Source organism: Bos indicus, chromosome 6, assembly GCF_029378745.1.
Source record: "Bos indicus isolate NIAB-ARS_2022 breed Sahiwal x Tharparkar chromosome 6, NIAB-ARS_B.indTharparkar_mat_pri_1.0, whole genome shotgun sequence".
Taxonomy (NCBI): Eukaryota; Metazoa; Chordata; class Mammalia; order Artiodactyla; family Bovidae; genus Bos; species Bos indicus.
The window spans coordinates 22,981,967-23,008,505 of record NC_091765.1 but is presented as its reverse complement, the minus strand read 5'-3'; the positions used below and the strand labels follow the sequence as shown (position 1 = coordinate 23,008,505).

At 40.4% G+C, this 26,539-nt stretch overlaps 1 protein-coding gene across 2 annotated transcripts in view; it reads left to right on the top strand.

The window, feature by feature from the left end:
• Window positions 1-26,539, top strand: part of NFKB1 (nuclear factor kappa B subunit 1) — a 122,651-nt gene that overhangs the window by 78,882 nt on the left and 17,230 nt on the right. For both annotated transcript variants that reach the window (XM_070790823.1, XM_070790822.1), the window contains exons 7-15: window positions 4,576-4,739; window positions 6,730-6,888; window positions 8,237-8,341; window positions 10,770-10,861; window positions 12,825-12,963; window positions 18,905-19,048; window positions 20,721-20,810; window positions 22,787-22,972; window positions 24,456-24,597. In XM_070790823.1, coding sequence (XP_070646924.1) covers window positions 4,576-4,739; window positions 6,730-6,888; window positions 8,237-8,341; window positions 10,770-10,861; window positions 12,825-12,963; window positions 18,905-19,048; window positions 20,721-20,810; window positions 22,787-22,972; window positions 24,456-24,597 — 1,221 coding nt within the window. The remainder of the gene's footprint in view (window positions 1-4,575; window positions 4,740-6,729; window positions 6,889-8,236; window positions 8,342-10,769; window positions 10,862-12,824; window positions 12,964-18,904; window positions 19,049-20,720; window positions 20,811-22,786; window positions 22,973-24,455; window positions 24,598-26,539) is intronic.

Below are 26,539 nucleotides of genomic sequence, written 5' to 3'. Positions count from 1 at the left end.
TCCTTGTGCACTTACAAAGAGTGTTTAGCATGATCAGATTGAATGCATGTTCTGTAAATATCAATGAGGTTGTTTGTTCAAGGCTTTTGTCTCTTTACTAATTTTCTCTCTACTGCTCTATCAATTATTAAGAGTATTGAAATCTCTGACTATAGTCATAGATGCATCTATTTCTCTTTTCAGTTCTATAAGATTGTGGTTCTTATGTTGTGAAGCTCTTTTATTCGATGCATTAACATTTAGGATTCTTATGTCCTCTTAAGAATCAATCCCTTTATCATTATGAAAGTACCTTTTTTATTCCTGGTAATACTCTTTGCTCTGAAATCTACCTCGACTGAGACTAACATAGTTACTTCAGCTTTCTTTTGAATAATGTTAGCTTGAAACATTTTTTCCATCTGCTTAGTGTTTTATATTAAAAATAAATTTGCACCACATATAGTTGGGTCTTTCTATTCAGTCTGACACTCTCTGTCTTTTAGTGGGTGTTAAGTGATTTTTGTTTAATATGATTACTGATATGGCTGTGTTTAAATCTACCATCTTGCTGTTTGTTTTCTGCTTATCACATCTTTTCTTTGTACCTCTTTTCCTCTTTTCCTGCCTCTTAGATTATTTGATTATTTGTTATTTCATTTATCTCCTTTTAGGTTTATACCTCTTTGTATTTTTTAGCAATCTTTTTATGTTTATACTATACATCTTTAACTTATCCTAGTCTACCTTCAAATAGCACTATACCTGTTTACTTATAGCATGTTAACAGTATACTTTCATTTTCCCTCTTTTGGCCTTCTTGTTATTATGTCATATATTTTATATCTGCATATGTTATTAATATAAATCCCACCATATATTGTTTTTTTATTTTTGCTTTAAATTATCAGTTACCTTTTAAGGAAACTTTTAAATAAGGAAAAAATATTTTATACTTAGCCATGTATTGACGTCTTTTCAATTTTTCTTTTTTTTAACTACTGGTGTGCTGCTAAATTCTTTCAATTTGTACATGTTACAGTCTTTATTTTGTCTTTGTCCTCTTTCAATTTGTACATGTTACAGTCTTTATTTTGTCTTTGTTTTTCAAAGATATTTTTGAGGAGTGTAGAATTATAGGGTTTTCTTGCATGTCCTTAAAATACACTGCTCCACTGTCTTCTGGCTTTCCTTGTTTCCAAAAAGTCTCCTGTCATTCTTATATCTTTATTCCTCCGTACGTCATGTGTCAGGTTTTTTCTCTATCAGCTTTTTACTTTTCCTCTTCATTGCTAGTTTTCAGCAACTTGATTATGTTAAGCTTTAGTGTCATATTCTTCATGTTTCTTGTTCTTTGTGATTTATTGAGATTCTTGAATCTCTGGGTTTCCATTTTTACTGAATTTTAAAACTTTTCAGCCATTATTTTTCCAATACTTTTTCCATACACTCCTGTTTTTTCCCTCCTCTTCTAGAACATCAACCTCATGTATTTGGCCATTTAAAATTGTGCCACAGCTCATGAATGATCTGTTCTTTTTCTTTTCACTTTTTTTCTGTTTCATTTCAGATAGTTCTATTACTGTGTCCTCAAGTTCACTAAACATTTTGTCTATAGTGTCTGATTTGTTCTTAATTTCATCTAGTGTATTTTTCTTCCCAAACATTGTAATTTTCATCTCTACAGGCTTTTGGGGGAATCTTGCAAATATTTTTGAGCATTGGGATACAGTTAAATTTGAGACTAGTTTGGCCCTTTCTAGACTGACTTTTAAGCGTTTTTAGGGAGACCAGAGCAGACTTTAGGGTTAACTTGAAACCATTACTAAGGCAATGTCTTTCTAAGTGTCCACTCTAATCCTTCATGTTTCACAAGGTTTCTTGAACCATTCTAGCCCTGTGTGTGCTCCAGGAGCAGTTGCATCGGTGCTTCCCATGGTTCCTTTCCCGGCCTTGGGTCGTTTCCCCGCACTCATGCTCTAAGTGTCTCTCTCTGTGTGGGATTCTTTCCTCACTGGTGTCTGCCCATGAATTCTAGCCTTGTTGGTCTCCTTTGTCTCCTCAACTCAGGGAGATCAGCAGGCTCTGTTTAAGCTGCCCCTCCCTATGCTGCAGCCTGGAAGCTCTCTTGAGATATTAGTGCAGCATAATTTTAAGACTCACCTTATCTGTCTTCCTTTCCTCTAGGTTCGCTGTCCTAAGCCGTCTATTGTCCAGGGTATGAAAACTATTTTTTGTTGTTTAGAGTGAGAAGCTTTAATGGTCTTCGTTGCTCTACTATTACCTAAAGCAGAAGACTGACTTCTGTATTATTTCATTTGTTACCAGAGTAAATCTATTATTCATGTAATAATCCTGGAGAAGGAAATGGCAACCCACTCCAGTGTTCTTGCCTAGAAGATTCCATGGACAGAGGAGCCTGGCTGGCTACAGTCCATGGGGTCGCAAATAGTCGGACACGACTGAGCGACTAACACTTCATGTAATAACAATGATGTCTTTTCCACGGGGATCAAATTAGATAATTACATGAAAAGCCCTTTATAGACGGCGAAGTGTAAAGTGCTGCACCGTGTTTGTCATTGCCATTGCCTTGGCGCTGGCCTTGTTTTGCTGTCGTTACAGACGTCCTGTATAGTAGTAAGGACTAACGGGCCAGAATATGGAGGTGCTCTTTCTGAGAATCTGTTTCTCCTCACTTAGCAGTTTGTCATAGTGCATATTTTTCTGTGCTGGATTAATTCCTGCATTTACTCATCCAACAGACATTTATTAAACACCTGGTGTCAAGCACCGTTCTTGGCACCAGATACCTCTGCTCTCCAGGAGGTTATATTTTGTATATTCTTCTCTCTGTATGTCTCAGCTGTCCTACATTTTTTCATCACTGTGTGGACCCCTGTCTCATTTCATCTCTGAGCCTCTGTCTGAGTGCTCATCTCATTCTGCCTTTACCTCATGTATTTTCTTTGTGTAGTTTATCTGGCCTTCCAACATTGTCTTATTCTTTATTTCATTTGATCCAGTTGTCATAATATTTCTGTCTTTCTTTTACTAATATTTTCTTTCCTTCCAAGTAAAAGCCAGAGAAAAAGAAGGGTCCCTACAGAAGCTTACGAGGCTTGAAAAGATCTGTGCCCCGCTTATTTCTTTGAACTTCTCACATACAGCTGCACGTGCTGATGACTGCTGCTTGTCTCACTCGAGCCACAGGGGTCTCCTTACCATTGTTGTCTTGTGGACACCAGCCGTGGTCCTACTTCAGGGTCTCTGCACTTTACTGTTCCTTCCATCTTAGACATGCTTTTTCTACATATCCATGTCCCAACCCTCATTTCCTTGAAGTCTTGGCTCAGTTGACATCTTTTCAGTGAGGCCCTTTCTGGCCTCTCCCTATTTTAAAAAATTTTTTTTTAATTTTCCGAAATATTTATTTTAGTTTTAGAAATATTGATTTTGCTGTGTCCAGTCTTAGTTGCAGCATGTGAACTCTTAGTTAGGCATGTGGGACCTAGTTCTCTGACTAGGGATAGAACCTGAGCCCCTGCATTGGGAACTCAGAGAGTCCTAGCCACCAGACCACCAGGGATGTCCTGTCTCTAAAATCTTAAGTGTTATGCCTTCTACTTCTTCCCTTCCTGTTTCCCATTCCTTCTTCATTTTTCTTGGTAACACTTTTTACCTTTTAAATTATAAAACTTACCTGTTTGTTTTCTCTCTGTTGTTGCCCTGTTTTCTCTGTGTTGTTATAGCAGCATATGAACTCTATGAAGTTAGAGATTCCTTTACTGTTGACAGAAGCACCCAGGACACTGCCTGGCACTAGGGAGCAAAATAAATATTTGTTGAATTTGAATGAGTCTCCTTGGTACAGTTTTGTTTTGTTTTGTTTTGTTGCTTATTTGTTATATTAGATTTATTGAACACACTTCTTTGTTTCATGTACTTTATTTTAAAAAGTGAATTAATTGCTGGAGCAATTCATATATTGTCTTAGAAATCCCTTGAATTGCTTTAATGAGCATATTTTGTTCTATAGATATGTAACCTTTGCCATATGAAAATCTATCCTGATTACAGGTGAACCTCAAGACTGAGTGCATGTGGAGGGTAGACATTCTAGTGATCATAAATAATTCCAACCTTAGAGATAGCCCAGGAGGAGATGGGGTTCTAGGTAGACTTTAAATCCCATCAAGGCCCAAGGATGATCCACAAGGAAAAAATAATCTTCCAAATATAGTTTTACATATTTTTAAAGTTTGTAAAGTTAGTATATCTGGAATTAAAATTGCCTTTTATACAACTCTCCTAGAAAATACTTTAAAATGAGTCTATGTGAAACTTTCCTATTAAGGTATGCATACCCCACTCCCTGAATCATAATTTGCAAGTCTAATAAGCTTTGAAAACCAGAAGGTTTTTCTAAGTTTACCACAGCCTGATTTGGTGGCAAAACCCAGCCTGCCCTGGCATGCAGCTGGTGATAGTGTGACTGAGGGCCTGTGCCTGTTTTCTCAATCCACTTTGTTAAAGTAAAACAGGACTCTAGTTTCTGTCCACCTAACTTTTGGTTGTTGTTGCCGTTTCCTCCAGCTTTGCAAACCTGGGTATTCTTCATGTGACAAAGAAAAAAGTATTCGAAACACTGGAAGCACGAATGACAGATGCCTGTATACGGGGCTATAATCCCGGACTTTTGGTGCATCCTGATCTTGCCTATTTGCAGGCAGAAGGCGGAGGAGACCGGCAGCTCACAGGTGAGTGTCCCTCCCAGCCTTGGTCCTGTGAGAGCTTAGGTTCTCCTTCCCCTGTGTGCAGACCTGGAGCTCATCTCACCCTCAGTCTGTGCCCCAGGCTGCTCCCACCCTGTCACTGCTCAGAAACCTCTGATGGCATCTTGCTACTTCTAGAATAACCTTGTACTGCCATAGCCGAGCATACCAAGCCTGACTCCAGCCCCCTTTCCAGCTTTATCTCAGGTTCCGCCTGGTACCCACCTCTTCCCATCGTCCCCTCAAACACTGATGCGCTCCCACCTCTACCTAAAATACCACCCTTCCCTCTTCAGCCTGTCAAAACCAGTTCAGAATTTGGATTCACAGAACACCTCCTTTGTTATAACTCCTCCAGCTCACCTTATCATAAGGAATCTTTCTTTGTTTGTGCTCTCAGGCACATTATAAGCTATCCTCTTTATCATAAAACAATGCTATGATTTTATATTTTCCTGCCTTACTTGTGTCTTTTCTTTTAACCCCAGTCTTTGTCCCACGACATGTGCCATTTTTGCTTTTCTGTGTTGTCCTTTCATCGAGCCATCCTGCCACCAGTTCATACTCGGGTGCTCCAAAAGCAGGCATCCTCTTCCCATCAATGCGTTCTGTCTTCTGATACTCATCCTCGAAACCTTCACACCGTCTTTGAGGCTCCGTCCTCACCCCTGCTGCCTCTCCATCCTGTGTGTGCTCCAGCTCCTCTGTGCTCTGTGGGGTTCCATTCCTCATGCCAATTTTTTGTTGCTGTCTGTGTTCCTCGCTACTTCTAATCTGGTTCATGTCCTCTGACCAGACGGATCTTACTACAGCCTGCACGTCAGTCACCACTATTCAGGGTCTCCGTGTTGCCTACAAAATCCAAATTCCGGACCCTGGCATTTTAGGCATCTCGAGAGCTGGCCCCAGTCTGCATTTCCAACTGTCTCCCACAACACCCCTTCTTGTCAACTGAACCGCTCCATACAAGCACCATGATTACTCTCGTCCTCTCCTTGGCACATTCTTTCTCTTCCTGGGATGTCTTTATTCATTCTCTTCCTGAGTTCAAGTTCTACCATCCTTTCCAGATTCAGGGCAATGTCTCTTCTGCTCGAAAGCCTCTGGATTCTCCCCTCTTTTGAGGTTTTGTATCACTTCAACTGTAGCTCTTTTGTAGTACTCTTCACTTGAATTATCACCTTTTATGATATTATAAGTTAAGTACAGTCACGTCCATCAACACGAAAGCTCCATCAGAGGGAAAGGAGCCAAATGCAGTTGAGTTATTCAGCTCCTTAACTGCACGTTTTGAGTCCTACTTGCTACTGTGCTGGGTGCTATGGGATGAATACAGCTTTGGGGATATTTAATTTCCTTTTTAAATTTTTTATTTATTTTTTAATTGGTGGAAAATTGCTTTACAGTTTTGTGTTGGTTTCTGCCGTACACCAGTGCAATCAGTCATGATTATATACATAATCCCCTCCCTCCTGAGCCTGTCTCCCCTCCCTCTACCCTCACCCCTGTAGATTGTCACAGAGCACCAGATGGGCTCCCTGTGTTATTTAGCAACTTCCCACCATCTGTTTTACACATGATAGTGTATATATATTTATCAGTGCTGAAATATCTAATTTCACGTTCCTCAACACAACTGAGGCATAATCAGCTTACTCCTTTCCATTTCCATCACACCCTTTGTGTCTTGGGAGAGGTCAGGGGATAACAGGAAAGGAACGAGGCCATTTGTCACATACAGGACAGTTTTCACTGTGATCCAGAGACAATGCAGGCCTTCTTCTGATGCCTTTATGTTTGGATGACATAGATAATTCTTAAAATTTTATTAGCAATATGAAGAATTTCAAAAGAGAAAAATGACTTTTACTTTAAGTTGACATTCTTAATTGGGGCATTATAAAAGCACTCAATCTAAAATGTTCATACTTACACCTTTCCCTGGACATGAACACTCTGTGTTGTCTGGTCCTAGATCGGGAAAAAGAAATCATCCGCCAGGCAGCTCTTCAGCAGACGAAGGAGATGGACCTCAGCGTGGTACGGCTCATGTTTACAGCTTTCCTTCCAGACAGCACCGGCAGCTTCACGAGGCGTCTGGAACCTGTGGTGTCGGACGCCATCTATGACAGCAGTGAGTACGCGACTCCTGACCTGAGGCAGCTTGCTGCAAAGTCAGGAACAGACTTCCATCCCCACCCTGGCAGTTACTGACTAGGTCTGGTTCCTGGGGCAAATAACTTAATCCCTTGGAGCCTCACGTTTATCATCTGCAAAATAAGAATACTGAAGTCTAGCTTAAAAAGTTGATGTCAAGATTAAAAGTGAAATATGGTGAGGCGCTCAATAAATCTCCTTCCTCATGTTTGTTATAGTCTTTTACGTGCAATGCCAAATTTCTTATTATTTATGAATTCTTTGCTATGAGGATATATTGCTGGTGCTCTTAGATGGGAAAAATAGCTGGGGCTCTGAAGAGAAGTTAATAAAAGATAACTCTTATACTTACCCATTTTCATTCTTGCATGTTACAGCTTTATCCATTTGGGAACTTCAGGTTAGCTAAATGAGCAGTACAGATATTTTGATGTTTTGTGGCTTCAAAATTCTATTTCCATCTGTAGTTCCTGGAGTTTTTGAAGAGTTTTACAGTGGTCTTTGGCATTTACCATGCAGATTTCTTATTTGGTATGCATGGGATTTATTAAACAGATATTTCCAAACTGTCTGTAAGGGCAGTATTTAGGCTCATTAAAAGGTCATAGAGTTTAGTCTAAGTAGAAAACTCCATGCCCCAAGTACAGCAACTAACTGATTTCTCTAATTTAAACAGGTTTAAAGGGAAGTGAAAGCTTTATAAAATGTTGTAGGCTCCTATACCAAAGATCACTTTAAAATGCAGCTGTTAGAGCGAAAAAAAAAAAAAGGAAGCTTTTATACTATTACCACACAAAACTTTTATGTCTTAACCACACAGAATTCTAATTTAGTTTGGGAAAAGGAAATATAATATCTTAATTTTTCTTTTCTATAGAATAAAAATTAATAGTTTTAGAATACTGTACTTCCCTAAATGTCTAGGACTCTTGTAAATGGTGTATCAGTACCATGGATGTAAGTTTGGGGTTAAAGTCTTGACCTAATTGAAATTCCACACATCCTTTAGCTTGGAACTTCCTGAAACATCAGAAAAGTTCTTTCTCTTTCTCTATTAATGTCTCTTACTGTGTTCGTGGGAGAAATGAATACTGCTCCTTTCTGCCTTATCTATTTTGGGGATAATGAATGAGCCATGCCCAAGCAGTGCTCTGAGGATTTCAGAAGGCACTTTTTATCCATATTTTTGTTATAGCAGTATGAGTGAAAGCATCTATTTGAACTTTCTTTTGGTTAAGTATGCTTTGGTTAAGGTCCCTCACAGGAGGTTAGCATGTGAAGCTGAGGATAAATCATGATGTTTGTTGTTTTTCTCCTGTGAACAGAAGCCCCCAATGCATCTAACTTGAAAATAGTAAGAATGGACAGGACAGCTGGATGTGTAACTGGAGGGGAAGAGATTTATCTTCTCTGTGACAAGGTTCAGAAAGGTAAATACAGCTCTGATCTCAAGATGTGAAGTGTAATTCTGAGTGTGTTTGTGAGTCACTTTTTGGCAGTGAGCCAAGTAACATCTCTCCTCTGGCATAGAACCTATCCTTTTAAAAATTTATACATTTCATCTCTTCCAAAATTAAGTTGTCCATGTTATTTTTTAACACAACTAACTCATTTAAAATTTTCAACAGAAGTGAAGTCAAAGTCAAAGTCACTTAGTCATGTCCGACTCTTTGCAATCCCATGAACTATACAGTCCATGGAATTCTCTAGGCCAGAATACTGGAGTGGGTAGCCTTTCCCTTCTCCAGGGAATCTTCCCAACCCAGGGATCGAACCCAGGTCTCCCTTATTATAAAGAGAAATAAGAAAATAGTGATCATTGTAATCAGTGATATTTCAGTGCTTTTTTAAACTTCGATATGTGAACTTTAAATAAATGAATAATAGCCCACTTACACACACATGCGCATGATAAGTGTTTTACATAGTGTAAAATTGTTATTTTTTTTCTCTTAACAGTGCTTTGTTGCAACACTGAGAGTTTCTCTGGATATCTTCACATGACACTATGATGTCATTTAAGAAAAAAGAAAGAATAAGCATTATAAGAAAAGTCTCAGAGCATATTTCTTTCATAATTTTCGCTTTCAGCAAAGGTCTTGGCATTTATCTCTCACTAGATATAGCACCGGAGAAGGCAATGGCACCCCACTCCAGTACTCTTGCCTGGAAAACCCCATGGATGGAGGAGCCTGGTGGGCTCCAGTCCATGTGGTCGCTGAGAGTCGGGCACGACTGAGCGACTTCACTTTCACTTTTCACTTTCATGCATTGGAGAAGGAAATGGCAATCCACTCCAGTGTTCTTGCCTGGAGAATCTCAGGGACGGAGGAGCCTAGTGGGCTGCCGTCTATGGGGTCACACAGAGTCGGACATGACTGAAGTGACTTAGCAGTAGCAGTAGTAGCAGTAGATATAGCACAAGATTTATAAGTTAGGAAAAGCAGAAAGAGATTGTTATTTTCTCAAGCTTTACTCATTTTTAAAACCATGAAAGGTATACCATAATAAAGATACACTCACTACAAGCAGTTACCCAGCTGCTTACTCTAATGAGCATTTTCAGAGTAAGCAGCTGTATAACTGGAAACTTAGCTCCTATTTAAAGAACTATGGCTTTATAAAAAGAAAATTGTCCTTTGAGGCTAAATCCTCTGAGATAAAAAGTCAGAAAAAATGAGATCAGATTTTAAGATAAAGGTGTATATCTTTGTCCCCAAAATGTTTACACTTTCTCTGCAGATTCTGGTATCAGCTTTCTTTTAGCCAATTCTATCCAAGTAATGTGCATTTCCAGATTCCTGGGTGTGCATACTATGAGTAAACACAATCTAAGTACCTTTATTTGTAAATGTGACTCTTAGTCATCATCATTACATTGAAATAGCTAATTAAGAGAAGTTTTATACCCAGCTTAAAGAATCTGAATAACTAGGTCCAGGGTAGTCCTATGAATGTCTTACTCAACCCTAATATTTCTAAAATTCTATTTAAATAGAAATATACATTTAGTTTTTGCAAGATCATAGTGTACTCCTCCCTGTGAATTAGGAAGTGAAGCCAGGGAGATGCTTCACTTGAGTTATATTATAATGTTTCTGCAGGAGTAGAATCCATGACTAAAGTGTGAAATTAAGACATTCTAATTTAACCCGAAGGGACTAGACCAACACGTAATTTAGCAGTTTCTCAATAGGGACTATTAGAATATTGTAGAGAGGTAGCATAGTACGATGTTTAAGAGCCTGGAGTCTGAACCTTCAGTGTCCGTGTTCAAATCCTGGTCTCTCCCCTTACTAACTGTTCAACCTTAGATAAGTTACTTAACCTCTTTGAACTCCAGTTTCTTTTTCTTTTCTGCAGAATGAGGATATCAATAGTATACTTGCATCACAGAGTTGAAGATGAAATCAGTTAATATATGCATATAAAATCACTTAGAACAGTGTCTGCCAAATAGTAAACTTTATATAAGTTAAATATTATTATATAAATCTGTATCAAGGTGAACCACCTTTTGGGATTCTGATATTCTTCACTATCTTTCATGTTCCTGGGGAGTGAATTGGTTTAGGGTTCGAGAAGTGGGAAAGTCAAAGATTGATTAAGAGAAAACTCAGATTGAATAGGTAAATCTAGAATTCTGTCCTTGTAAATGAAACGTGGGGCCCATTAGTATGGTAACAAAAAAATTTTACTCAAACTTTTAAATAATTTAGAAGTCTATTTTATATGAATTACTTTCAAAAAAGGTTGAGTACATAGTAGGTAGACTCTTGAACCAGCTTTGTTTTTCATCACATTTATGAATGTTATTATACTGTGTGAAATTATACACCGGAACGTGACTGTTTACAGATGACATCCAGATTCGATTTTATGAAGAGGAGGAAAACGGTGGAATTTGGGAAGGATTTGGAGATTTTTCCCCCACAGATGTTCATAGACAAGTAAGTGGATGATGATGGTAAGGAAGATGGTACTACGTTTTCTGCCTTGTTGAAATTCAGTACTTAGATTCCAAGTATAAAAAAGGAAAAATGGTAAGTTTAACTTTCATCAAAGTGCACTGTGTCTTGGAGGTATTCCAGAAAAGTTACCTAGAATAATGGGTAGAGCTCTGTCAGGTATCCGATCACCTAGATGCAAGGCTGTGACCCTCAAATCCTTAAGTAGACATGTGTTACGTATTTCACCAGTCTGTTCAGACTAATAACATATGTCATAGATTGAGTGAATAAAACAAAAGCAGTTTTTTGCTTATGGTTCTGGAGCCTGTAAGTCCCAGATTAAGGTCTGACAGGGTTGGTTCCTGATGAGGGCTCTCTTCCTCATTGGCAGACAGCCATCTTCTTGTTATGTCCTAACGTGGCAGAGAGAGAAGCAGCTCTCTGGTATCTCTCCTTTTTATTTTTCTCTTTTTTGGTGCCTCTTCTTTTAAGACCACTAATCCTATCCAATCAGGGCCTTACCCTTATGACATCATTTAACCTTACTTATTTCCATAAAGGCCCTATCTCCAAATAGAGCCACACTACTGGGGCTTCATCATATGACTTTGGGGGAAACACAGTTAGTCTTTAACGGTATTCTCCCAGAGTAACATGAGGAGACCTGTTAAAAGGGTATTCTAATGAAGAGTGTTGACAGGAGGAGTCTTCTAGTTGAGGCTGATATCATCATGATAAATCAAGATCTCCCAGAAACAACTGAGTATGTGACAAAGAGATGAAAATGGTCAGTCCACATCTTAACAATTACTCTGAGTGATTGAGGAATACAATTTTCACACACACACAAAATGGAAACAATCCAAATGTCCATCAGCTAGTGGCCAGTTAAGTAAATGTGAGGGGATATTGTACAGTTATTAAGAAAGAATGAATACAGACTAACATGGAAAGGTCTCAAAGATACAACACTGAAATTTTTTAAAAGATAGATACGAAACAAAGTGTATATAAAAAAGATTCTGTGTTCATGTTTACATAGCATAAAGAAACTCTGGAAGGTTCTGTGCATAACTGTTAGATTAAACATTAATTTTGTGGATGAAATAAAAAAAAAAAAACTAAACCTGACTATTCTTATACTAGCAGATGTCAAGGAGGCTGTCTTAGAGGTGTTAGATGCCCTGCGTGTGTCTAGAGCCTTGGCCATCCTCACCTCACATATGCTGACCCTGTCACAGTGTCTCCCTTAAGGGTTTCGTTTTTTGCTGTGGTTGTTGGCTGGCCAGGAGGCCAGTAGTGGTACCAGCCATGCTCCTCTCTCTCTTTCCATTATGTCTTTATGATATTGCTATAAATAATCTTGGAGGCTTTTAAGGCTAATTTGGAAAAGAGGATGTATGCAATGTCACATGTTTATTTATACTGAAAGACATTTGAAACTTTAGACAAGTGAACTAATGAGGATTTGCAGTACATTGGCATAATCTTATATTTCAGTTTCACATTGGCAATTTAATAAAAATATATGGGTATAGAATTCCAAGGTTGTAACTTTCTCTGCTGCTAAGTCACTTCAGTCGTGTCTGACTCTGTGCGACCCCATAGACGGCAGCCCACCAGGCTCCCCCGTCCCTGGGATTCTCCAGGCAAGAACACTGGAGTGGGTTGCCATTTCCTTCTCCAATGCATGAAAGTGAAAAGTGAAAGTGAAGTCACTCAGTTGTGTCTGACCCTCAGCGACCTCATGGACTGCAGCCTTCCAGGCTCCTCCATCCATGGGATTTTCCAGGCAAGAGTACTGGAGTGGGGTGCCATTGCCTTGTCCGAACTTTCTCTAGGGTTGTATTTTTTTTTAAGACATTGTGTCTAAGCATTGGGCATAAAGAATGTGTTTAATGAGTACCACTGCTGTAAAAGAAATGTAGTCCTACTCCAACATTTGGATCTTTGTATCCTGCAGTTTGCCATTGTCTTCAAAACTCCAAAGTATAAAGATGTCAACATTACAAAACCAGCCTCCGTGTTCGTCCAGCTTCGGAGGAAATCTGATTTGGAAACTAGCGAACCAAAACCTTTCCTCTACTATCCTGAAATCAAAGGTAACTCGGTTATTTAAACACTTGCACTTGTTCCAACAAGAGGACAGGCTGTTGAGAAGAGGTCAGGCAGTCACCTCCTTTGACCAGCCTCCTAGTAACTGGTCCATGGGTCCATGGTACTTCTTTTTAGAGAAGAAAGAAGTAATATATGATTTTAGGGTCATAGAATTAAGTCTAGCCTTTTAAAATAATGTTATTTCCACCGAGTTTTATATGGGGTTGAGCATTTAAAATTTCTCTTTGAATTTGAGAATCTATCATATATTGAATAACTCAGGGGTCAGGCAGTTGAGATGAAAATGTAAGGCTTGCTGAATAGGAGAATCAGCCACTGGCCTCACTGAGTCACAGAAGACTCAGCCACCATGCAGTGCAGAGCTATAACAATGGTAAGGCAGCACTCTATTCCCCACGAAGGATGCCTCAAGAAGGAGAGAAAATAGTCTCCTTAAATTGCTATAATGCAAATTATTATTTTGGTAGTTCTGAAAGTAAAACAGCCATAAAAACATAGGATAATGCCAAGGAGAGAGAACCCTAGATTCTGAAGAAGCCACAAGAAGAAAGCTTCTTCAAAGTCATGAAAGTTGGGCATGTCTTTCAGTAGTTGAGTGTGCCACAGAGAAGGAAAGGGTTTCCCTGGCTTAGGAACAGTTAGTGTATGTTCAGAGAAAAGTGAGGCTAAGGCGCACCCAGATGGACTCCTGAAGGAAGGTAGGGCCAGGCTCTGGGGTGCTGTGATTGGAGCCTACAGAATTGTGCTTTGAAATGGGAAAGGGGAAGGACCAAGCCAGTTTAGATTCAGAATGATGCCTCTGCCTTCTCTACATAGACCCTGAAGACACTGTCTGGGCAGCAGTGAGTCAGAAGAATAATGCAAGAATCCAAGTAAGAAAGAGAGAGGTTAGTGAAGATCTTAGCGCAGTGATGATGTCAGGAGGACCCAGCTGTTAGTTGGGGTAAGAAGTGAAGGAGAAAATCAGGAGTCATAGATGATTCTAGGAATTCTCACCTGGGAAGATTGTGATGTGGATGGATTGATGAAGGATCAGTGGAGCAGAAGTAGATTTGGGTGGGCAAAGGCAGAGGTCAGTTTAAATCACATTGCATTTTAGGTTCCTGTGGCAGATTCCAAATAGGCCATTCAAAAGACAGGACTGGAATCCAAGCGGGCAGAATGGGAAATTCAGCCATGAGAATCCTCTCAAAAAGAGTGTAACAGGCCCCAAGAGTATTTGTTAACCTGGAGTCCACTGACTCCTCTGCAGGTCCATGGATAGAAATGTACTTTAAAACAACTGGGTTTCTTTGTAATTCTGTTTTCTATTTTACATACTGAAAACTATGATCCTAAGAAGAGATCCAGGCTGCAAAAGAAGCTGTGGCACAAACAAAATTAGAAGGCCCTGTACTAGGGGGAAGTGAGAGTGGGGAGGGACGAGGCACCCAGGTCCTGGCTGAGGTTGGAAGCCGCAAAGGTGCTGCAGCAGCAGCGCACACGCCCGCTGATCCTGTGATGGCAGCATGTGATGGCTGATCTTCTAAGAGGGCTTGCTTTTCCTAGAATTCATGTTGTGGCAGGAGCATTTAGAAAATGGTTCCGTGCATTCTTCTTTTCTGAGCTTGTGACATCGCCACAGATGGGTCAGGTTCATAGAGCATTTTGTTGATGGTTTGAAAACACTGTCGGCAGAGAAGACTTTTTTTATCTCCTTTTTTATCTGTACATAAAATTTCATGTGAAATTCCAGTGTATAAAGCTGAGCAGCTCTGTGCAAAATGAGGTGGCAAGCCCTGCCCACTTGGCTTCCCCAGGAGTGGTCACCTCTCCTCACTTGCCCGCTTTGGATTAACATCCTTCTAGAAAAGTAGACACAAAACAGAAACAGGGCAAATTTTTTGGACTTTCTGAGGGAAAAAAAAAATAGATTTCTTCCCTCACAACATGCTCCAGTTAATGTCAATTTTTCCAATACAGAGAATTGGTTAAATAAAGGCAACTCAGACTACCTACGCATGTATGAGCCTAGAAATATTCAAAGCTGAACTTGGTTTCTAGGCTGCCTGAGTCTCTTTCCCAGTGGTATCTGTGCATGGATACAGCAAGGTAGATCAGACTATTACTGTTATTGCTACTCTATTATAGTAGGAGCTGTCTTGGGTTGGGGTCTCCTGAAAGTTCAAAACTTCACTTCTATGCGAGAAGCACTTACCTTCCAGGCTATCACTGACTAAAAATCCCATCTATACAAATAGTATGAAAAGAACCACCTGGAAAAATAAGAGTTAATAGTTGAGCTCCACAGAAAGAATGGCCAGTACGTACTGGGATTGAGTTGCGAAATGGTGTTCGTGGTCTAAGTCACTTGAGTCGTTTTCGACTCTTTAAGACCCTGTGGACTGTAGCCCACCAGGCTCTTCTGTCCATGGAATTCTGCAGGCAATACTGGAGTGGGTTGCCATGCCCTCCTCCAGGGGATCTTCCCAACCCAGGGATTGAACCCACATCTCTTGCGTCTCCTGAATTGGCAGGTGGGTTCTTTACCACTAGCGCCACCTGGGAAGCCCTGTTGTGAGATTAGAAGTGTTTTATTGAAGATAACAAATTACCTTAGTCTATAAAAACTTCTGGATTATAAAATCCCAGGTTGAAATAATCACAAGGGGAAATAATCACACCAGACCTGTGACTGGCCGGAAAAGTAGCAGGCCATTTAGCATCAGAGTAACTGTATGGAAATGAATCCAAACTATACAACCCAAAGAATCACTGTCTTCATTTCTCAGAAGTCATTGAACATACCTTCCACTGCCCCCAGCTCCTGGAGTCACTGTCCAGCTCATTACCTCATTTTATATTCTTCACTTATTTTTATCAATATGTAAAATTATCTTACCGATTAATTTATGTGCCTGTTATTTGTACTTCTAGTAGAAAGAATGTTCTTGAGATCACAGATTTGGTCTTTCATGTTTATTGCTACATTTCAAACAATATATGTCACACAGAAGGTGTTTATTAAATATCTGAGACCTGAGTTACTGATTGACCCACTAATTTGCCGTCCTTATCCCAAACACTAGTAACTTGTTGGGTGCCACCGAGCAGGACAACAGACAAAGCAATATGTAATACTCCTCTTGTTGCAGAGAATCATCCAGCCCTGAACTCTGCACCCTTTATGGCCACTGCCATTGTGTCTCGTTAAAATGTCATGGAGATTGTTGGGTCCAAGGAAACAATCAAAATAATCAAGAGAGGGATGGTTGGCAAGGGAAGAAGATAGTTGAGGAGCCTTTGTACAAAAGCAAAGAAAGACCAAAATGACTTCTCAGTCTGAAAAGATGGGGATTAGGAAGAAATAGGATTGCAATCTTTCAGTTACGAAAGGGATGGTCAGGATAAATGCAGACATCTTTCTTTACTAGCAAACTAGGACCCAGAGAGCAAGAATGAGGTCCTTTTAAGGCACATGCACAGCAAAAGGTGGTAGAGGCTAGAGTTGTACCGACATTTTGTGAACTAAGCTGTTCTCTTAAGTCATCCTTTGTTAAAGGAAGTGAAGATGTGTTAGAGTGTTTCCCAAAAAGCGATGACATAATGGACTGCTCAGTAGACCTTGCATCTGATCTTCACTCTGCCCTGACCTCTACAAGTCCCTTAACATCCCAGCTTTGGTTTCCTCTTCTGTAAAGAAGAGCTTGTACTGAGCCCTTTTAGAATAGATTGATGTTTCATAGTACATCCCACAGTCCACTGTCAGAAACACACCACAAGGTTGTGTGAACCCAGCGTGAAAGTCCCCATGTTCAAGTCCGTAGGAATTCAGACTGCAGGTTCTTTTATTTTAAAAAAGCTTGTTGTGGAGTTTACTGTATCTGTTTCTTGTCACTGACATCTTAATGACTGTAGGATAGTTAATATTTTTTAAATTGACTCTTAAAAATTCCCATTTTACAATGATGTAACCAGTGACTGTCCCTTTTTATAAGTCAAAAGGAATACCAAATGATCTCTTTGCTAGAAAGCATGTCAGTGGGTATTTATTTCTGAAGATGAATGTGTTGTCTGGTTTGCTCTTGTATTTCATATTACTGATGAACAAATATCTCATGTAAGATCAACAGTTTATAGGATGAGTAATAATTCTGTTAGTTATGATACAAATTTCTCTATGGAGAAATTTTGTAAATCTGTCCAAAACCTTTTGATAAGGAAATTGTTCAAGTTTTTCCACTTTGAAGTCACCCTTTTCTAGTGGGAGCATGTTTTCGTCAAAGTTGACCCATGCTGGCTTTTGTTTTCCTGAGTCTGGACAGGATTTGTTTTTAAAAGATGATTTTTAAAGTATACTTTGCTACCCTACTTTCCCCTGCTTCATCTTTCAACTGCCCTTAGATGTTCATGAGATAATCAGTAAACAACAGCATTCTTCCTAGCCCTGAGATGTCTGAAACAACCACAGAATTAGAAATTTTGAAGATCTTTCTGAACATAAACAATTACCAGAACTGACCTGAAGAACCAGAAATAGGACAATTGTTAAGTATTGCGCTGCTGATTGAAAAAAAAAGAATACCCTATTAAACAAAACCCAAAAAGCTTCTTTCACTCCTTTGTTTCAAAAGAGAGAAGGGAGAAAAAAATATATGGTGGGAAAATCAGAGAAGGTAAAGAAAGGGAAACAGAAAGAAGAAACAAGAATGCAACGATAGACCACAAAGGCGCTGGCAGAACTCAGAGGGGCCATGGGGCTGGTGAGAAGCGAGAGAAAAATAGAGCAATCACATGAGGACTGAGGGAGAAAGGTCTAAACAGTATCAAACCTGGACAGTCAAAAATCTCAGCGGGCATCACTGCATTTTAGTCAAGTAGTGGTCTTAAACTTTTTAGCCTCACGCATTTCATGAGTCACCAACGACTACAGATCCCTCTCTTGTCTTTCTGGGATCCACCCATTTTTATTCTCATGGTGACCACCAAGGAGCAGCTTCTGTCACTTTCTGTCCTGTCTCTGCTTCTTACCCATGCACTGGTGCCAGACTGATCTTCCTAAAACACCACCCTGTCCACAGCGTCCCCAGTTCAGAAACACTGCATGGCTCTCCTGCCTGTAAATTAAATCCCTTAGGTTCACAGTCCAGGTGCTTGACAATGTGGTCCCATTCAGCCCCGATTCTCACCAATTCCTTGTAGAAAATTTCCACTTCAGCTAAACCGATGCCCTGCTGTTCTCATAAGCGTGCAGCGTACATTGGTCCCTTTGTTTCTTTCTCTCTGCATCCCCTCCCCAGAGCATCTTCCCTTTGCCCCCTGCTAATGGAAGGTTGATTCTGGAAGTCTTTCCTGAATTTCCAGCTCATGGGTACTCCCTCGAAGTCTTCCCTTAAACTCCTGGAACCCTAGTTGGCACCATGAATTTAACATACATAGTATTTTCGTGTCCTCTCTGTCTTTCCCCTAAACCTTAAAATTATATTGGAGGGTTCTTGACAGCAAGGGCATGATGTCATACTTCTCTTTATCCACAGCACTTAGCTCACTGTAGATGCATAGTAAATGTTAGCTGATTAGTAACAGTTGTTTTGTATGACCATGTGAAAATGCTCAGTAGTGTTTTTCTCATTCAGTTTTTTCAGTATCTCCGTCTCTGATGGGCAGTCTAATGTCTCACTAACTTGAATGACATGGGGGACTTAATCTATTCCAGAAAGAATTGGGTGTGTACTGTTCTGTGGTCCCTCTGAGGCTAGTTCTTGGTCTTCGTATTCATTGGAATAAATATAATGCTTCTTGAAATTTGGCATCTCTTCCTCCTTGGGTGTTTTCTGTTTCCCTTTAAGATGTTTAAAAATACCATCAGAATCAATATTCTTTCTGTGGCCAGTAGTGGAACTGAATCAATCTCTTCTCCTTTGGTTTCTCTTCCTTTAAATACAGATAAAGAGGAAGTGCAAAGGAAACGACAGAAGCTCATGCCCAATTTCTCGGACAGTTTCGGCGGTGGCAGCGGTGCTGGAGCCGGAGGCGGGGGCATGTTTGGCAGCGGTGGTGGAGGTGGGGGTGCTGGAAGTACCGGCCCAGGTATGAACCAAGGCTGTTCTTTCGCGTCAGAGAGGGTGGATTTCCTTCTCCTAGATTTCCTTGTCTATGCATTGAGTAGTTGTGACATTACTGAACATGACTGTTATTGTTTAGGGTCTAATTCATGTCTGACTCTTTTATGATCCTATGGACTGTAGCCCACAAGGCTCCTCTGTCCATGGGATTCTCCAGGCAAGAATACCGGAGTGGGTTGCCATTTCCTTCTCCAGGGGATCTTCCCGACCCAGGGATTGAACCCATGTCTCCTGCGTTGGCAGGCAGATTTCTTTACTGCCGAACCACCAGGGAACTCCATTGAACATGATGTATTAACATTCATTAAAATTTCCCAGGACTTCCCTGGCAGTCCAGTGGTTGAGACCATGCTTCCCCTGCAGGAGGCATGGGTTTAACCCCTGGTCGGAGTAAAATCCTGCATGCAGTGCAGCATGGCCAAAAAAGAAAAATTTCCCAGTAAACTTTTTTCAAAGAAACACATGTTGAATTTATAACATGTAGATTGGTTCAGTTTAGTCGCTGAGTCGTGTCCGACTCTTTGCGAATATGTAGATAGATAATACCGAAAACTGTAAGAAGAAAAAAAAGTCATGAAATCAGTTATCCAAAGAATACTTCTTAACATTTTGGTATATTACCACCTCATGTTTTTTTGAAGGGCAGAGGAGGCGGATACAGTTGTCTTGGTATTCTTTGGAAACGTTGAAAAGGTTTCATTTTATATTTATGCTATATTATAGAAAAGTTGAAAATATATAAAATCCTGACATTACAGATTAGCTATTTAATTTTCTTGTGTATATATATATATATAATATATATTTATACATATACATATACATTTATACATATACAAGCATAGCTGTGTTCCTCATTGTATATATTATTTTAATCCATTTAGTCATATGACCTATTCATTATTCTCACATGATTGTCTATAGAGTTATGTAAGCTGTTTTTTCCTAACAGTTTAACATAAGCATTCTCCATGGTTATATAAATTTTACATAAGCATAATTGTTACGTATCATTTTAATGATTCATAATATTTCATCAAGTGACTTGAACATTGTTTCCTAATTTTTTTTATATAAAATGCACTGAACTCCGCTATCCACATTGCTTTTCTTTTATTCCAGTTTACTTCTGTAAATTAAATTCTTTGAAGTAAAATTACTAAGTCACAGAGTATGACTGATACCCACTGCTACCCCAAAGAGTTTTACCAGCTTACGCCTCCACCAAAAGAGGCATGCGAGTGACCAGTGGGGGCGTGTTTCTATTGAGGAGTCGGTAGATGTGTTTGGTTTGGTTCAGTTTTTTCTCTCCAGAGGTTAGTTCACTGTCTTCTGTGTCCGCCAGTCCGAGTCTGGGTGGTAGCCCCTCGCCGTTAGGCTCTCCCCACCATGAGGGAGTGGGAGGCCTCAGATATGAACTTCTGCACACTCCCCAGAGTCTGGCTTCTGCCCAAGGGGCCAGACTGTCAGCCAGGCCAGAATGGAATGTTCAGGATCCCACGACCCCGTGATGCGTCTTACTAACTCACAACAGAAGCGACGTGTCAGACACACCGAAGCCTGTGCTCACCTGATGCGGGGGAGGCTTTTTTTTTTCAATTGTCATGAGGTTTCAATTGTTACACCTGCCATTTCAGGGTATGGCTTCCCCCACTATGGATTCCCCACGTATGGCGGAATTACCTTCCATACTGGAACCACTAAATCTAATGCTGGGATGAAGCATGGTAAGTAGCGCTTTTTTTTTTCCCCAGTCATTACTAACACAACATTATCTTGAAAACTAATAAACGCAAATAAATTAAGACAATAACTTCTTTCCCCAAAACTATCATTTCCTGTGGAGAGTAGACATTCTATTCCTGATGCTCTGTTTATATTTATATATTTACTTTGTACGTGGCATGAACAGGCGAAAGATAAGAACATTAGGAAAAAGCATAGAGACTTACCTATTCAAACGTAACATCACCAAACTTACCTATTCTCTCTCTCTCTTTTTTTTTTAATCAAATACTACACTTTTGAAGACATTTAGAATTTTATAGGTATGGTCTTTTCTCATCAAATGTACCCTCTAATTAGCAGTTGTTCATGTGTTCATGCTTCATATTACATGTCCATTCCAGTGTTGTTGCTGTTCATTCGCCCAGTCTTGTCAGACTCTTTGCAACCCCATGAACTGCAGCACACCAGGCCTCCCTATCCCTCATCATCTCCCAAAATTTGCCCAAGTTCATGTCCATTGCATTGGTGATGCCATCCAGCCATCGCATCCTCTGACACCCTCTTCTGCCCTCAGTCTTTCCCAGCATCAGGGCCTTTTCCAATGAGTTGGCTGTTTGCATCAGATGACCAAAATACTGGAGTTTCAACTTCAGCATCAGTCCTTCCAACAAGTTTTCAGGGTTGATTTCCCTTAAGATTGACTGGTTGATCTCCTTGTAGTCCAACGGATTCTCAGGAGTCTTCTCCAGCATCACAGATCAAAGGCATCAATTCTTCGATGTACAATTCCAGTGTACCTATTGAAAAAAGAATACAAAAAGGTCTTCTCATGTGTTCAACAGATGTTGAACATGTCAGATGCTTTTACATGTTTTAATCATCTTCTTGATTCCACTCACTGTAAAGAAAATATTAGTTTCTCCATTTTATAGAGAGAGCACATCAAGGTTCACAGATGACCATTTACTCACTGAAGGTACCTATTTGTTAGTGGCAGGACCAGAATTTGAACCAGGTCTGCCTGTAAAACCTCAGTGCTCTCATAGTAGCTGTCATATAGTGTAGTGAGACCTGAATGAGGATGATCAGAAACTGCACAGGTTAGCTCCCACAGTGAAGAATATGAATTTAGACCACATCTTCACAATTTGCTTGAGCACTGGATGGGGAAAATAGCTGCTCTGCTTTCAAGAATTTTAAAAATGCCACTTCCTTGTAATTCCTAGAAGAGCTTTACTTCATTTTCCTCCTTTCCAAATAAACAGGATAAGATGTACATTTTTAGAAATGTAAAAATATGTTTTTTAAGCTCTTAAAGTTCTCATCACAAGAAAAGAATTTGTAACTCTATACACTGATAGATGTTAAACTGGATTTATTGTAATGATCATTTTGCAACTTACACAAATATTGAGTCGTCATATTGTATATGTAAAATTATTACAATGTTATATGTCAATTATACCTCAATTTAAAAAAAGTTTTCTGGAAGTGACTTTAAAATAGCTTCAAACTGGGTTACTTATGACCATTTTTTAAACAATTTTTACCCATTATGATTTATTCTCTGTGATACTGTTGTTAAAGAGTTCAGTGATTTGCACTCATAAGTTATATAGCCAAGAGGCAACCAAGTATAATACAAAGAATGGCTCTGAAGTCTTTGCACTGAAAGCTGTACAAAGTTTCTTTCTTCAGGAAAATAAGAATGAAAATAAACAAAAGTAACAAATAGCTGCCTAGGTTCCACAATTTCAATAGAAAATAACATCAACAGTTAGTGACATTGTAGGTGTTAACATGTCCTGGAAAACAGATCATTTTAAAAGGAATTTTAAATTAACTGTTTTTCTTTTCGCTTTGCAGTAAACCTGCCTCTACCTTTGGCTGACCTTTGCTGAAACAGTGAATTATAACTGAATAGATTTTACTGAGAAAAGGCTGATTTTTTTTTTTTTTTTGGCTTTTATCTTAGGAACCATAGACACCCCATCTAAAAATGACCCTGAAAGTTGTGGCAAGAGTGATGACAGAGAGGTTGTAAATCTCTCTGAGCAAGTCACAGAAACCACAGAACAAGATGGAGGATCCTGCAAGGGGAGCACTGCAGCTAACCTGACGTGCTCCGTAGGAGTAAAGGAAGAGAGCCGCAGCTTCCAGGGTGAGCGAGCTCGTGCAGGGTGGAGGGCCGCGTGGCACTGGCTGGGGAGGGCTGAGTCAGGTCTGGGTGGAGAACCTGTTTCAGAAGACAGGTTTATCTCCTGTTGATCTGAAGACTGAAGATGACACATCCACATCGGGTTCCGTGTGCTCTTCGGAGCCCGGTATGCCTTTCGAAAAGCCTGTGCCGGGTCATTTTATTCACACTGGGGTTTCCATTTGCCCAGTGTTATCTCTGACAATAAAGTACAGACATTTGCATATGCTTCTCCAGTCATGTCATGCAGTTTTAGGGTATCAGGAGAGATAATCTAAATCATTTCCACCACAGACAATAGAGAGCAGTTTGCATAATTTTGACAGTCTCCCTTCTCTGACTGTAGCTTGACTTGTCACACTGAGGTGGAACTTCGCCTGAAAATGGAACTTTTCCCTTTATGCTACTGCCTTCTTTGGAGAATTAGGATTAGGAGGGACAGCGAAAATCTGGAACCAGTACCCATTAGGGTATGTGCCACGAGTCTGGGTCATCCCAGATTATGCTTGGAAGACCTCTTCTGTAAGAGAAAGACAGTAAATAAGTAGAACTGGGGGCTACATAGGGTTTCTGCTGCATGTTCTTTTTTTCTTTTCTTAAATAAATGTACACACCATGCTTAGCTAAGGGGCCATAAAAAACAGGCCACACACAGGATTTGGCCTGCAAGCCACAAGTTTCCTCCCACTGACCTTCAGGAAGCAAAGTTTACAAGAACACCAATGGCTGTAAAGCAACTATACCCCAGTAAAAATTAATAAAACAAAGTCACAGACGATAAAAATAAAGACCTAACAAACACCAGTGGCTCAGAGAGAGTCTGTCTGTCTGTGGCAGAGACTGGTTTTTGACTCTTCCTGCCCAACAAGAGACTCATTTAAGATTCCAGTGAAGGATTATTTCCCCAAGAGATTGACTATTTAAAACTGTGGCAAAATCCAGTGAACATTATTTGGAGATTGATTATTCCCCTTAAAATAACAGACATTTCTGAATTTCTTTTCCCCAAAAAAATTGTAGACAGGTTTTTTGAGATCAACCTCTATATTTATCAGTGAGCCAACATCCACTTGTGGTTTTTGCAGTGAACACAGTCCAAAAGCACTGAAAGGTGTGTGTGTGTGCGCGTGCTCGCTCAGTCGCATCCGAGTCTTTGCGACCCCATGGACTGTAGCCTGCCAGGCTCCTCTGCCCATGGGATTCTCCAGGAAAAGACTCCACTTCCAGGGAATCTTCGCGGCCACGGGATCGAACTTGTGTCTGCTGGGTTGGCAGCTGGATTCTGCCATTTGCGCTACCAGGGAGGGCCCTGAAAGGAGCATTTTCCACTAAATCAATGTGTCGCAGGGTCTCAGAGTGCTGATGCTGACGGTGTTGGCCCCAAGCATGCCATTCCTGTAGAGCAAGTGTAGGAAACTCAACTGTGACTGTGATCATTGCCTTGCAGATAACCTCTTTCTGGAGAAGGCTATGCAGCTGGCCAAGCAGCACGCCAACGCCCTCTTTGACTACGCAGTGACAGGAGACGTGAAGATGCTGCTGGCCGTCCAGCGCCATCTCACTGCCGTGCAGGATGAGAACGGGGACAGGTAAGTCAGGACTTTTGTAAACAAGGTGTTTTAAAGGGACAAAGAGAGAAAAGAATTGTGTGCATGCTGGCTAGAGATGAGATGAATTGATTGAAGTCACTGGATCCTGCTACTGAAGCATTCCCTCAAGAAAAAGAATGCAGTAAGGCTGAGTGGTGTGATCTGCCTCTCTATCCCATGGTTCCCACCTGTTGAGTTCTAAAATAGCTGGTTACTCATCTAAGAGTACAACAGTCTGGGTTAGAAAACTTAGATGTGTGTGGGGAATGGTACTTTTTGAAAAGCCCTTCATTTGTTGGAATAAGATTTAGAATAATATCTAATAAACATTTTGTTTATTGGAATATTTTTGTTTATTGGAATAATGTAATAAAGTTTGGTCTTACCAAATGTCTAAAGTGCTTATTATCCCAACTGCATACCTGTGGTAACAGTAATCTCAAGGAAAAACCCAACAGAGAACAGCACAAGAGCAACAATGACAAAATGATTAAGAGGCCGTCGTCATTCTCTCCCGGTTGACAGTTCCTTCTCTACTGCCTGTGTTCACGGTCACCAGTCTGTGACTGGACCAGACTCTTCTAACTGCTCTCACCCACGTGGTGTGGGAATCTGCCCTTCCACCACCATGCTTCCCACCTCTGCTATTACAGGGCTCATAAGTGCAGGGACCTTTCTAAAACAGTTCTCCTCATCCTCTCACTGAGACTTCTAAAATAATCTCAAAAGCTGATAAAAATAGCAAGCAACAGCAGCTCTCAAGTCCAAGTCAAGTGGTTTGCTCAAAACCTTCCCTAAAATAGCATCAACAGTGAGAAATCCTTCTCTCTGGAAGAGCTCTTGGGTGCTGTGTCTTAAACCTAGTTTAAACACTGAACCAAATGCTTTAGGAAAGTGCCAACCTCGGGGTTTCAAAGAGAGACCTTTGTTCTCATTCCTTGCAGTGTAACCAAGGATGTGGTGTAACCACTGGCCTTGTTATACAGTATGGGAGGAACCAGCACAGCCGTCGTTGTGTAATGTCATCCACAGCAGAACGTGTTTTACAGGGTTAAATAATCCAGTTAGCATTCAGTAGCATATAACCACAAGAGAAAGCAGTTAACCAGGACAGGACAGCAGTATTGCAGATGACATTCTTAGGGACCAGCTGATGAGCCTAAGAAAGGTGAGTGCATGTTGAGTTAGAAAGGGACCGCGGGTGTCTGAAGGGAGGACTGTGAAAAGGGATACAGGCACACGCATTTAAGTGGGGGCATTGAGGCAAAGGTACAAACGTGTGTGAGGACCTGGAAATACATGGAGAGGCTGGGGATGGAGCCTTTCCTGCCCAGGCAGGAAGAGAATCCTTAGAATCCCCTCCCAGGCCCCCAAATACTCTCACGCAAGCACGCCCTCCCTCTGGACTCCCCACAGCGGGAAGCCAGACAGGTGAGACTGGGGAGACCAAGGAAGAGTCCTCATAAGAATGCAGACAGGAATAGCGTTGAGCCTTCACAGCTCAGGTCCTTGTTTTCACTGAGCTTATTGTATTCGGCTATTAATCTGAATCCTGTGGCCATTAGTCATCACAGAAAATACAATGAAAAAAAAAATAAAAACTTCTGGTACTGGGGAAATTCCCATGAGGGTGTGAAAATTTATGGGGGAGGGGGAATGTACTTCTGCTATGAAATGCTGAGCTACACATGGAAATTTTTAGGCAGTTTTTGAAGTACGACCTTTTTCTTGGTATACATACATCACGTCTGCATCAGACTTCAGGACCTTTTCATCCATCTTCTTTCAGTCCTAGGTTTCAAAAGACAGTACTGAAACCCTGAGATAATTCATTTAAAAATCCCTCTCAAATAATGATGCCACAGTTTAGTTTTTCAGGCTCTCTTATGTCAGTGTTAATCCCACGTAATACACACTTGCTATTGCCAAGAACGTGGCCTGA